The 11,848-nt window shown below is 50.0% G+C and overlaps 6 protein-coding genes across 6 annotated transcripts; 2 read left to right on the top strand and 4 right to left on the bottom strand.

The window, feature by feature from the left end:
• Positions 1–35: 35 nt before the first annotated feature.
• EJ05DRAFT_448863 (uncharacterized protein) lies at positions 36–3,612 on the top strand (the record flags this gene model as incomplete). Its single annotated transcript, XM_033742317.1, has 2 exons — positions 36–537; positions 628–3,612. 2 exons carry the CDS (start codon positions 39–41, stop codon positions 3,360–3,362), a joined length of 3,234 nt encoding a protein of 1,077 aa, XP_033603141.1. The 3' UTR covers positions 3,363–3,612.
• On the bottom strand, positions 3,595–6,829 carry EJ05DRAFT_434815 (TPR-like protein; the record flags this gene model as incomplete). The annotated part of the gene is made up of 2 exons (XM_033741674.1): positions 3,595–5,538; positions 5,588–6,829. 2 exons carry the CDS (start codon positions 6,827–6,829, stop codon positions 3,595–3,597), a joined length of 3,186 nt encoding a protein of 1,061 aa, XP_033603140.1.
• Positions 6,830–7,416: 587 nt separating this feature from the next.
• Positions 7,417–8,487, bottom strand: EJ05DRAFT_507947 (uncharacterized protein). Its single transcript, XM_033747967.1, has 2 exons — positions 8,048–8,487; positions 7,417–7,996 (listed from the first exon to the last, which is right to left on the bottom strand). Exons 1-2 carry the CDS (start codon positions 8,296–8,298, stop codon positions 7,627–7,629), a joined length of 621 nt encoding a protein of 206 aa, XP_033603139.1. The 5' UTR covers positions 8,299–8,487; the 3' UTR covers positions 7,417–7,626.
• A 302-nt stretch (positions 8,488–8,789) lies between these two features.
• On the top strand, positions 8,790–9,208 carry EJ05DRAFT_483148 (uncharacterized protein; the record flags this gene model as incomplete). The annotated part of the gene is made up of 2 exons (XM_033745229.1): positions 8,790–9,023; positions 9,095–9,208. 2 exons carry the CDS (start codon positions 8,790–8,792, stop codon positions 9,206–9,208), a joined length of 348 nt encoding a protein of 115 aa, XP_033603138.1.
• Positions 9,209–9,215: 7 nt separating this feature from the next.
• EJ05DRAFT_239820 (uncharacterized protein) lies at positions 9,216–9,715 on the bottom strand. Its single transcript, XM_033740042.1, has one exon. It carries the CDS (start codon positions 9,605–9,607, stop codon positions 9,350–9,352), a length of 258 nt encoding a protein of 85 aa, XP_033603137.1. The 5' UTR covers positions 9,608–9,715; the 3' UTR covers positions 9,216–9,349.
• Positions 9,716–10,242: 527 nt separating this feature from the next.
• Positions 10,243–11,492, bottom strand: EJ05DRAFT_239834 (uncharacterized protein). Its single transcript, XM_033740043.1, has 3 exons — positions 11,481–11,492; positions 10,814–11,410; positions 10,243–10,760 (listed from the first exon to the last, which is right to left on the bottom strand). Exons 2-3 carry the CDS (start codon positions 11,262–11,264, stop codon positions 10,330–10,332), a joined length of 882 nt encoding a protein of 293 aa, XP_033603136.1. The 5' UTR covers positions 11,265–11,410; positions 11,481–11,492; the 3' UTR covers positions 10,243–10,329.
• Between the last annotated feature and the right edge of the window lie 356 nt (positions 11,493–11,848).

Raw genomic sequence — 11,848 nt, 5'->3', positions numbered from 1 at the left:
CAAACAATCCCAAACGGAACGGAGGTGAATTTAACTCAATGCGCCGATACTCAGCAGCTGGCACGCCCTGCCCAGGCAATTCCAGCTTCGGGGGCATCTATCCAGGCCCGATAAATACCAATAACCCCCCGGCATATCTCAATTCAACAGACCAGTACTATCATACTGAGGACACAACCGCGAATCTTGACTACACCACCGAACTCAAGGCCAGCATCCGCAACGCAAGACCGAGGAGACCAAAAACGCTGGCGCGCAAGAACAGATTTGATCCAGCAACAGAGATTTACATAGACCATCAGGTACAGGCTGCGCCTGATCCATGGCTGGAACAGGCTGAAAGAAGTGTGTCCAAAAACTCGATTCGCAGAACTTCAACACTTCTTGCTCGACCAGCCCAAAGACTGTCTATCGCACCGCAAGCTTCTATACAGGGAGAAGATACTTGCACTATTCGCTTAACAGACGCTACGGAGCGCCCAAATCGCCGCCGCATTTCTGCAATTCTGGAAGAGCGACAGACATGCATCGAGGGCAGTCGTTCAGAATCTGCTGAGGCCAGAAAGGCATCCGCTACGCAAGCTGCCGTCCGGAGAGCTGAACCTCAACGGCTGTGTGGCCCATCAGCGAGATCCACCGGATCAAACCAGCTGGTCAAGGACCCTCGCAGGAGAACGATCTATGTGCCTTCTGAGTATACGACCATTATGACCTTACATCCCGGAGCACCCTCCCATCATCCTAAGACGAGACGGGCCAAATCTCCCGATCTTGGTCTAGAGCTTGTCACGCTTTCGGAAGAGGAGACAACGCATCTCGTTCCAGCCATTAAGCAGGTCAAAGCCAGCCGGAAATCTCTTGCTGTACCACCAAAAAAGGGAGTACTACTACCGTCGCGTCGTACTTCACAGTCTGTATCTTTCGCGCCCAACTTACCTGGCTCCGAGACTGGCAAGGAGAACATCCCTCCAGGAAAAACGAGTAAGTCTTTCATCAACATGGCCGGTCAAGCGAAGATCGAGAGGGCTACAACATCTGAGGCCCCTCGGAAACCGCGAGTTTCTTTCTTGCGTCCTCGTTTATCTACCGTCAATGACAATGTCGCACCATCTGGGCGCAAGAGAGTGAGGATAGAACAAGCAGGATCAGAAGAATCTCCAGCGAAAATGATCAAATCACGGGATTTCTCTATGGCAGCCACTGAGCGTTTTGTGAGCGGGCGGAGCTCTGCTACAGCTCCTACAGATCATGCCTCGCCGTTCCGAACAAAAAGATCACCACCTTCAGCTCTACGTAGGAGGCCTGGCATCACGACATCGGTTGCAAAGGACTCCCCTCCCTTGCAAAGATTCCCCGTGCTCAGAGACGATCTTCCAAGACCTGAACTATACGAAGACAATTGGCTTGATAACCAAGAAGTCGCTCTCTCTCAGCTAATCAATAATTCCTTCCGACAACATGACCAGACGAAGAAGAGAGTCGATCCAGCGGAACTTCGACAGGCTATCCTGGGACTTTACCATGATCCCACCATCTCACAGCTACACAAACGGTTGCAAGCTTCACTATCTTATGGCGCTCTCAATATCCCTGACGATGTTCTATCAAGCTCGCTCCGGCTCAAAGATGACATTGGACTGCGACAACGCTTTCTAGAACTCTGGGTCGAGTCGTATAATCTCCAGGTCTTGAAAGCTGCAGTTGAGGTCGTTGTCGGCCGAGAAGTAATCGTACCGACTCGAAACTCTACGGGCACTACTCTATCTGAGCAGGGTGTCCGAAGAAGACTGAAGAAAGCCCTCGAAGACTTCATCAATGCCTTCGTAATTCGCAACGAGGACGCCATAAAACAAAAATCCGGTATTGGAAGCATCGCAAGTATAGCTAGAGCCCACGAGCCACAGGCAGACAGCTTTGGCTCGCAACGTTGGTCATGGAGACGAACGGTACTACGCAGTCTCATGATCATTCTGCTCTTGGACAAGGCGAAGAACGCAAATGTGGTGACTGATTGCCTCTTTCAGACCATGTCAGCACACAAGACATCAGCCTCGGTACTGCAACAATTGGCGAGGATGCTACTTCCTTCGTTGGGTGATATCACGAGGCCGCTCGGACATGTTCAATATCAGGTCTCACATACCCAGCACTTACTCCAGGAGTATAGATATCGCATCAGGAATATTGCCACAGACCTTCGAGACGGTGTGCTTCTTGCACGGCTTGTTGAACTGGTATTATATGACCCGGTGCATCTGCTTGAGTCCCGAGATGATACCATCACTATCAGTCTACCCACAGGAGACGTCCTGCAGAGTGATGTGCACAACGAAAAGAGCTCATGGCTATTGTCACAGCATCTGAAACTCCCTGCAGCCAGTCATGCACAGAAACACTACAATGTACAGATAGCACTAAGTGCTCTTAAAGGGATGGGAGGCACCGCATTTAGTGCCCTCGATGCTGTCACCGCTGACGATATCGTTGATGGACACCGTGAAAAGACTCTTGGTCTACTCTGGACGATTGTCGGCCGATGGGGCTTGAAAGGGCTTGTAGACTGGAAGGAAGTCGAGAAAGAGACAGATCGCTTCCGTAGGAGGTCTAACGGGAATCATCTCAACGCGGACGATGATATATCAGACGACCAATTGCCGGACCATGGCGGCCATAGCCGGTACGAATTTCTTCTCCGAGAGTGGACATCTTCAATCGCACGTCTCCACCATCTTCACCTCCGCAACCTCACGACGAGCTTCGCAGACGGCCGCATTTTTGAAGCCATTGTAGACGAATATCTCCCTTTCTGTAAGACACCCAGTCAGCCTACTGGACAGCCCTATCAACACCAGTTCTGTACTCATCCGCCGATGACGCTAGCTGAGAAACTTGGACAAGTGGGATGCTCCCGGGCCTTTATTACACTGTTCTCTACGCCGACGAAACATTACCAAATACCCAGCAAGGACTTCATACTCATAAGCCTTGCCTTCCTTGCTTCACGCTTGATTCCGCTGTCCATCTCACATCGGGCCGCTTCTGTCATACAGCGTGTCTATAGGAAGAGAATTTCTCGTGAGGAAGCCAGAAGGCGAATAGCGCTTATGCGGCTGGCAAGCCATTGTGCCGTAGTGGTCCGCACGCGGGAGCGGGTTGTAGGTGCAGCTATAGTCCTACAGAGGGCCTGGAGAGACTGGCAAACTCGGAGGTTGGAGTCTCTGGGGAAGGACGTAATGCTATTTCAGAGTGTGGCTAGGGGTTGGCAGGTTAGGACTAGACATGGGGCCGGGAGAGGCGGGACTACACTCGGACATGTACTGGGCAAGTCTACTACGAGGCCGCTGTATCGTGCTGGGTGGTAGGTTTCCATTAACGTTATGGTTGTGTAGGTGCGTTTTGTGGCGTGGCGTTTGTCCGGAGAGATACCAATTAGTGCTTGGATACACGAGCCGATGTATAGTTTTTCCACGTTTCGATGAGGCTATGGAGCTTTTTGTTTTTCAATTCCAAGACATGACAGTACACCGTTAACTGGTTGACAGCACTGCTCTATGCTTCTTTCCAGCCAGAATACATACCCGCAGGTGTCTCCTGTCATTCGATCACTAACCAAGTCTCGGTAAGCTTGCGTGCAGCGCCAAAATCTTCATTGATCGCTAGCATGACCTGCATTGAATACGCAGCCTCTGTCGCGAAGTCTTCATATCCAGCGTTCTCCTCATCGAAGTCCTCATCAGCCACACTCTCCATAGAGGCATTCTGTTCCCTGATAACATCCTCGCTCATCTGCAACACCCGTTCATAGCAAGGTACAGCCAGATGCGCCAGTCCAAGCATATGCCATGTGCGTCCAACGTTGAACTCCGCTTCCTGTTTATGTATCGCCCGATCGCTCTTGCGCCTCAGATCGTAGTAGCGATACATGAACGCCAGCCCCTGCTGCAACTGGAACTGTCGGTTATCTACCTTGGACTTGAGGGCATTCTGGACGTAGCACAGCCCGATGGCAAAGCTAATCATCGGGTCCTCGGGCCGGATGGAGTACGCGCGGAAGTAGTAGTTGAGTGCCGTGTAGTATGACCCGCCAATAATTAACATATGCCCGTAGCACATGAACAGCACAACATCATGCGCCGCAAGCTTGTGCGGATTTCCGTCAGTTGCCCCTGCGGAAAAGCTGAGGTGGTCCTGGGCTTCAAAGTTGTATTTCCGCCGCTTGTCGACCGGGAGGAGCGCATAATCCATGCCGCGGACTTGCCGTAGGAGGTACTTGAGCCAGGGCCCGCTGTTATACTGGATGCGTTCTCCAACGTAGGCGCGGTTTGCAATGCCGAAAAGACGGTATGCATCGCTGGCGTAAGGAAACATTTTCATGTAGAGCCTGGAGGCTTGGGAAATAAGATCTTCGTTGTTGAGGGCGAGGCCGCAGGCGAGCCAGCAGGCATATAGCTGTTGCATGCCTTGTTTGTCGCGGAGGAAGACGTTTGCATTGTTGGCTATGTTCAGGGCACTCCAGCAGTTATCGAGATATCCATCTTTGGCAGCCACGAAACTATAGCGGCAGAATAGCTCGAGCCAGTCTTGAAACTTGATGCCGTGGAAACTGTCAGGGATGCTTAAGGGGTCTCGGACTTCAGTACTACCCTCTTCATCAGCCAGCTGGTTTGCCAACTCAGCGAGCTCCAGCGCCGCATCATCCACGTCACCGCGTCTCGAAACATGGTAACCCGTAAATGCCATTCGTTTTTCACGAATAGGGAAGAAGGCCTTGCAGCTACTGAATTCATCGATCATGATTTTTGCAATCGCGAGATATTCCTCAGACGCGTTGATGTCGCCGTTATCGAGCATTGTGGTGAGGACGTCGAGATGCTGTACAAGCTCCCTGATCACTTGGTCTCGGGCTTTAGCGGCTTGCAATTTCTCATGCTGGTCAGGCCCAAATCGCTGCATGAATGATCCGAGCCTTCGGTATTTCTCAACGTCCCACTCCACATCCTGCCCTGGTTCAATTCCCATGGCTGCTACTAACTCCTCGGGCATAGCTTCAATGGCAATTTTATTGGGTACAGCATTCTTTCGGCGGAAGCGGTATGGCCCACGTCTACCATATCGTAGAGATCTAGGTAGTTTCGGAATGCTCACACCTTCTTCCCTCAGAATGATTTCAGCACCGCTTCTCTGCATTAGTTCTTGAATCAAACTTTTGGCCTCATCCTCCCTTCCAGTATCTTGAAGATGTCTAGCAATAATTGCCTGAGACCTTAGATCTTTGTTACCTGAATCTCTGAGGGAGCGGACGCAACTTCCAGCGTCTGTGATACGATTCAATGCTTTGTAGCATGTGATCAATCCCCGATAGACTTCTGGTTTGACCACAGCAGTGTAGTCGCGCAAGGCTTCGAGATATTTCAAGGCCAGAGGGTATAGCGTGTGCTGGGTGAGAACCTTTGTCACTTCAAGAATTGTGTCATAGTACGCAGACAGTGTCTCTTTTGAGACAGACCCATCTGCCTCTTCTATATGCCTTAAATGTTTCTAGAGTGACATTAGCCCATTCTCACGCGTAGAAGGAACTTTGACTCACACAGCCTTCTTCGTAATGCTTAGCTCCCATAGACAGACGTAGAGTCCCCATTCTCATACGGATCTCCAAGGGCAGACCGGCACCGTAGGCGTCCATGGAATGAAGGTCGGCTTGGAATTCTGGTACCTGCCGTCTCCGCTCATTTGATATATCCCACTCCCTATCGTCTAGCTGCGTGCCCCAGAAGCTCTCTTCTTTACGGCCAAGGAGCCATCTACCAACTGTGCTAAGCCTGGAGAGAACGATTCTGGGGTCCATTGTAGCGTTGTGGAGCAGCTCAAGATACACGTTCAGTAAAGACCAATCCAGATCACTAGATATGGGGCTATCATGCTTGAAATAGTATTCAAAAGACTTGTCAAAACACTGAACCGCATTCTGTAGCTTTCTATTCTGCTTGAGGATCTGTCGATAGGAACATAGTTCCGCTAGCTGATAGAGAACTTCAACTTCGTTGGGCCGCAGTGCGAGCAATTTCTTGCAAGTGTTGAAGGCCTTCGTGATGTTACCAGTCTCGAGCTCTATTTTCATCTTCTCCTCGCGCGCTTCGTAGTTTGCCGTATCGAGAGCGATTATTTTGGAGAGGCATAATTCGCGCCACCTTCGTCTTTCCCCTGGAGGCATACTCTTGAGCCCATCGTATCGCTCAGCGATGTGTTCCCAAAGTTCTACATCTCGTTTTGTCAGGGCTCCATTGAAGAGAACGTGGACAGAGTCAACTTCACGACCCATTGCCAGAAGAATTTCAGACAATAGACTATGGCCTGCGAGCAACGATGGATCTGCATGAACCGCTTCCTGGGCATACTGTAGCGCCTCTTCATAATTGTTCTTGAAGTATGCTGTGGTTGCTTTGGTTTCTTTGGCCTTGAATTCAGGACCCGGCTCCGGCCCAGGCTGTGGGCCTTTTCGTCGGCGAATAGCATTCTCCTCAACAGCCACTTTTGGGCGGCCGCGGCCGCGACCATGTCCTCCTCTTGTCTTGCCTCTACCTCCTCGACCACGGCCACGGCTTCGACTAATACCTCGCGCAACTCGCACTTGGCCTCGTCCACGTTTAGCATCACTTGCTTCGTCTTCATCCGTAATTTCGTAATCAGAAGGTTCATCTTCGTTACCGGGAGTAGCCTCGCCCGTGTGTTCGTAATCAGGATCAGCGCGCGGGTCATTCGCTATAAGCTCAATCTTGCGTAGCTCTTCTTCATTCAAGGTAGATGCTTGATCCTCATCAGACCCTTCCATGTCTTCGTCTTCATCGTCCGACTGCGCGAAATCCGGAAAATCGAATTGATTGTAGTCAATAACCTGGTCATGCTGACCATATACACTGGGTATGAAGCCTTCGTGAACGTTGGGAAGCGCTCCTGTGACATTGGGAAAGAAGTGGTATTCAGGTGTATCGTACTGCTCGGACGGACCAGGGTATTGATACCCATAGCTCTGCTCCCTGGAATCACCGTGCTGTGTATAGAAACTCGAAGGTCCTATGTCCGAGCCTTGATGACCATCCATGGTAGGATTTGGCCTTTAGCAGGTGACAGTCAACCAAAGCTTCCTACGTTCGATATGTACTGTCTTGCGCCGAGATCCATGAATGAAGCGACAAAGAAATATATTAGTCCTTGGACGAGACTGTCAGGTAATATGCAGCTACACTTATTGCGAAGAGCGTGTTGACGCGAGCGTTAACTTCTGGCTGCACGAGTTAACCTGCCTCAGAAAGAAATGAGTCCAAAACTCGAGATACATATAGCGGCGGAAGCGCACCAGTACGGTCACGTGATAATTGTTTCATTCGCGATCACGTCGATCATAGCAAGCCATATTCGAGCATTTGCAATACTTCGTGGTTAGCACTAAAACCGCATAGTACGACTTCCGTATTGTCTACAAATATTGAGTTGATTTTAGAATATGTGCATCCGAATAAATCTATTCTGTAAAAAAAACCACTTGTTATATATGCATGACCACTTGTGTCTTCGACCACTGCCCTCACCATCACAGTCATCTTTGCACGGCATGTCTAACATAACGGTCTACGCCTGAGAGCTGACTTCTGGTGTGTCTATCATCTCATATTCCTCAACGCCATCTCTATCCTTGCCACGGCCTCTGCCGCGGCTATGGCCAACGCCGTCGTCTTCTGTTGCAGCTGCCATAGCAGCTGTTGGGCTTATTCGAGAACTTTTCCCAAATTGGATCGGTCGCAGCTCCCGATACTGGCAGATCCACATGCCCAAAAAGACCATTAAGCTGGCACTCGCGATCTGAAGTGCCCACCAAAACCAGTATGTTGGGATGGCACTGGTGTATAGGGATGTAGCTATAAGGTGGATAAAATGTATAGTAAGAGCGAAGTCGGGGACGAGTTTGGAACGAGCGATGAGCAGTAGAAGGTAGATGACGCTGGCGCATGTGAGTACATGACTTGGAGAAAAGCATATGAATTTGACCTACCATATCAAGCTATTTAGCATCCATACAAGTCCAAGCATCCACCCTACAGTTATATCGCTTCGTAGACTTCGCCAGCTAAAAAGGAGATCGAGGTTTATCGGGGTCGCCATGACGAGGGCAGTAAACAGGATAAGTGTCGCTGCGGATACATAGTAGCCGATTTGAAGGATGGCAATCTGTGTGATTATGCGCAGTGGAGCAAGGTCTGCAAGGGCGCCTGGTCGAGGTGGTTTACGAGGACGACGAGGCATGAGCCTAGAGACGTAGGAAGTTGAGCATTGGCCGAGGTGTCTTCAAGCCTTTGACGCTGGATTCGTTGGGCAGGCCTGTTGACTTTGGCGTAGCGATACGTTCGCGAATAGAATAGACAAATGTTGTAAAGAGAGCGTGTATGAAGCGAGAATGCTGAAGTTGCAGTTGTTAAACGCGTCTGATTAATAGCTAAGTAATTCGTGCACCTATGGTAAGTGCCCTGAGGACGGAGGTCGGCGTTCTTAGTCATCCATCCCATATCATCATGGGTACTAGTAGGTGTTATTTAGGCCCATGATTGGCTCGCTCCCTAGCTACAACTTCATGCGCAGGATGGTGTATCAATAGATATTCTACAGAGACGACTATCTCTTATCAACACTTCTAACACAACCACGATCTTCTTTCTCGCTGTGATCCGTGCCTAACCGCGCTCTTCTACAGCTCATCTTGTACGCATCAGGCCTTCCACTCTACGACGATCGAGACAATGAAATGGTGGCCATTTTCTAGCAGTGGTGGTGACGCCCAACCAAAGTCCTCAGATGGCGGAATAATCGCCCCGACGAGGACCGATCGGCAAGCGTGTTATAACTCCCGAGACATCTTCTTCAAATGTCTAGATCGCAATGATATACTTGACAGCGAAGACAATCCGGCTCAAACAGTAAAAGCTTGCGCAGAGGAACACAAAATCTTCGAGAAGGACTGCGCGTCGGCGTGGGTGAGTAGCACTCCCCTCGCGACATTCTCTCCATATACTGCTCCTGATTCTGAGCTGAACCATTTTCATAGGTAAAATACTTCAAGCAGAAACGAGTAGTGGACTGGAAGAAAGAGGAGGCTCTACGCAAGTACCAAATGGAATCTTCCCGAATGCCACCAGACATACAGCAGACATCATCATAAAGACTACCCGACTCCGAGCACATCTAATCTACGGGTGTCTAAACCTCAATGTCAAAGCTCGCGCTATCAAGTGCCCGGAATGCACATTGGCTCCCTGTAGTCATACTGTAAAATATTGTATATATAACGCAAGGTGACCTACTACATTCGGCATATTGACGCGTTCACATTGCTGCATTGTCTACAGCTCTGATGATGGTTGCAAGCACGCTCAATGGTACATATCCTGGTGACGAGTAAAACAATCTTGTCCGAGGGGAATTGAGGGCGAATCATGGAATGCTTTGGTCTGTCGGCGACTCTAGCGATCACAGCACACAATACAGGCTTTAACCCATCTAGCCTTGACATCCCACTACTAAGGTTTGGCATACCTCTCCTGCCACATGATTCCGGCATTATTGTCTATAGACAGCCAAAGTTATTACCTCGTCCCTATATGCACTTACAGAGCTGTGATTTTCAACCTGACTAGGTCTCCTGGACCCCATTTGGCTGGTTACGAAGAATTGCCTACTACATCAAGGAGGTGATGGAATGGAAGTGATGCCAGCACTCGAGCACAGCTAAGCATCGCAGAATCCGATACAATTCAAGCTTCGTCATCAACCACGATGCTTCAACAGAACAGATCTCAATTGCAGGCTGCAAGCAGATGTGAGCTCCAATCGAGAGGTCCTAATATATTGATCATCTGCAAGTTACATCCGGAACCCTGCCGGTCGTTCATATTACGTGGATCGTCTGTTGAGCCCCGTTGGCCTTCCACCGCTGCGTCAAGGCTCCAACTTACCAGAGCGTTCATCCGGACCGCGTTTAAGGGTTTTCTGGCCGTTGCTACAGCAGTCCTCTGTACGAGGAATCCAGGTACCCACATGATATACGAAGTAAGCGTTACTTCGGTACAAATTCGGACGTCTTCAGAAGTGTTACCGACCATCTGTTGAACGTACTAACACAGCCCATCGTGAATGCCCAGATGCCGGCCGTGCCAGTCATCTCCTCTACACCGGACTGCTCCGCTGTACAGGCCAGGTCTGTCAAAAATGAAAACAATGAGAAAGAGATGCAAATCTGCGCGACACGTGTATCGTAAGTGGTAAACATATTTAGCCACTTTCTTATCGATAGATCGTGTGGAAAATACTGGAGGGATTGAACACCTGCTTGAACACTTCTAGTTCCTCTATGCCTCCCTCTGGAATTCCTGGCTGGTCGCTTGGTATCGCAAAGACGATGTTCTCAAAGGTGCCTTGGAACTCGGCTTCTTCGAACAGGAGAGTCTTCCACATTTTGGCTACTTCTCGTACAGGATTTCGGAATTCTGGGCCGCACCCAAATGCGCCTAAACAGAGGTCGACATGTCTGTACATAGCTGCAAGCCGTAACACTGTGCGCATCTTCTCCATCATGAGATCCCGCTCTTGCTCGAAGGAGTAGTTGGACCCTGACTCGTCCAGCTTAGGTCGACGCACTGGTGCAACTGATATCACAGGGAGTGATCTAAACTCTTGCCAAATCTGGTAGAATTCAGGACCGTCTCGGTATACAACTGTTGACATTATAAGTGTCTCATTATCACGATGGCATCCATGATCCACGTACCCACAGAAGGTGAGTAGATTCCTCCGCGGTGGGGTATCGGATAATGTGGCGTAGAAGGACTTGGATACTCAAATGGTGTGACCAGTGCTTGCACGAGATTGCTTCTCCTCGAAAAGCATTCTTCAGGGGCCATGTGACCCGATTCCCAGTCACCGCCAGCTCTTTTCTCATTTGCCATGTTCACGACAGGTATCTTAGGCGGCTCTAGTCTTGCAGAATCTCTAGATGCATGTAGATACCAGTCCAACGCGACATCAATTGGGTCCCCGTCAATTACGGCCACGCGGAGACGTTGACACGCTCGACGATCGTCTGCTACAGGTATCTGCGACGAATCTGGAATCATGACTGAGCGGGCAGGACACTCTGGCATTTCTCGGTCAATGTATGGATGGTAAACTCGTTTGGCCTCAACTGCGACCTCTGAGGGCCTCGAGCGTGCTGGAGGCATGAAGGATGGGCAGAGTATAATACACAGGGGAAATATCGATGCTTATTCCTTCTTCCATGAATCAAACAGAAATTCAAAGAGATCAAAAGTTCCAGTCCAGAATGGCGGCCATGAGATATATGCGTCTCCTGGGGCATATATCTAGGCTAGAAGATTAAATGCGCCAGGCGCACGTTAGACCAAGATGCAAACCTGCGTTACAGCGGCTCTAATTACATGTACTTGTCCAAGGCCACGCAATAATAGTGGGGATGGCAAAGGACTCACGATATGGCACATCGATGGAACGAACCCGCTGCCCGGTTTGTCGCCCGTAAAATTCTTGCAAACAGACTGGCATAAACACTAATTTCAAAAGGTGCCAACGCAAACCTACCAGACTCTTGAATGACAGGTTGTAAGTCACTGGTCACCAGTGGTCTGCAGGCGGAGCGACGGCCGCGCGGAAAGATTGATCAAGCGGTCAGCCATAACACAAGGTATGCGATGTGTCTGGAAGCAAGGTGGGATAATTTAGAGACTACAGATGCAGATGCCCACTACCGGCAGATCGGGTGAGCGAGATGATATGGCGCGGGTGGAAT

Source organism: Pseudovirgaria hyperparasitica (genome assembly GCF_010093815.1).
Source record: "Pseudovirgaria hyperparasitica strain CBS 121739 unplaced genomic scaffold EJ05scaffold_3, whole genome shotgun sequence".
NCBI classification, from domain to species: Eukaryota; Fungi; Ascomycota; class Dothideomycetes; order Acrospermales; family Acrospermaceae; genus Pseudovirgaria; species Pseudovirgaria hyperparasitica.
This window is presented reverse-complemented; position numbering and strand designations above follow the sequence as displayed.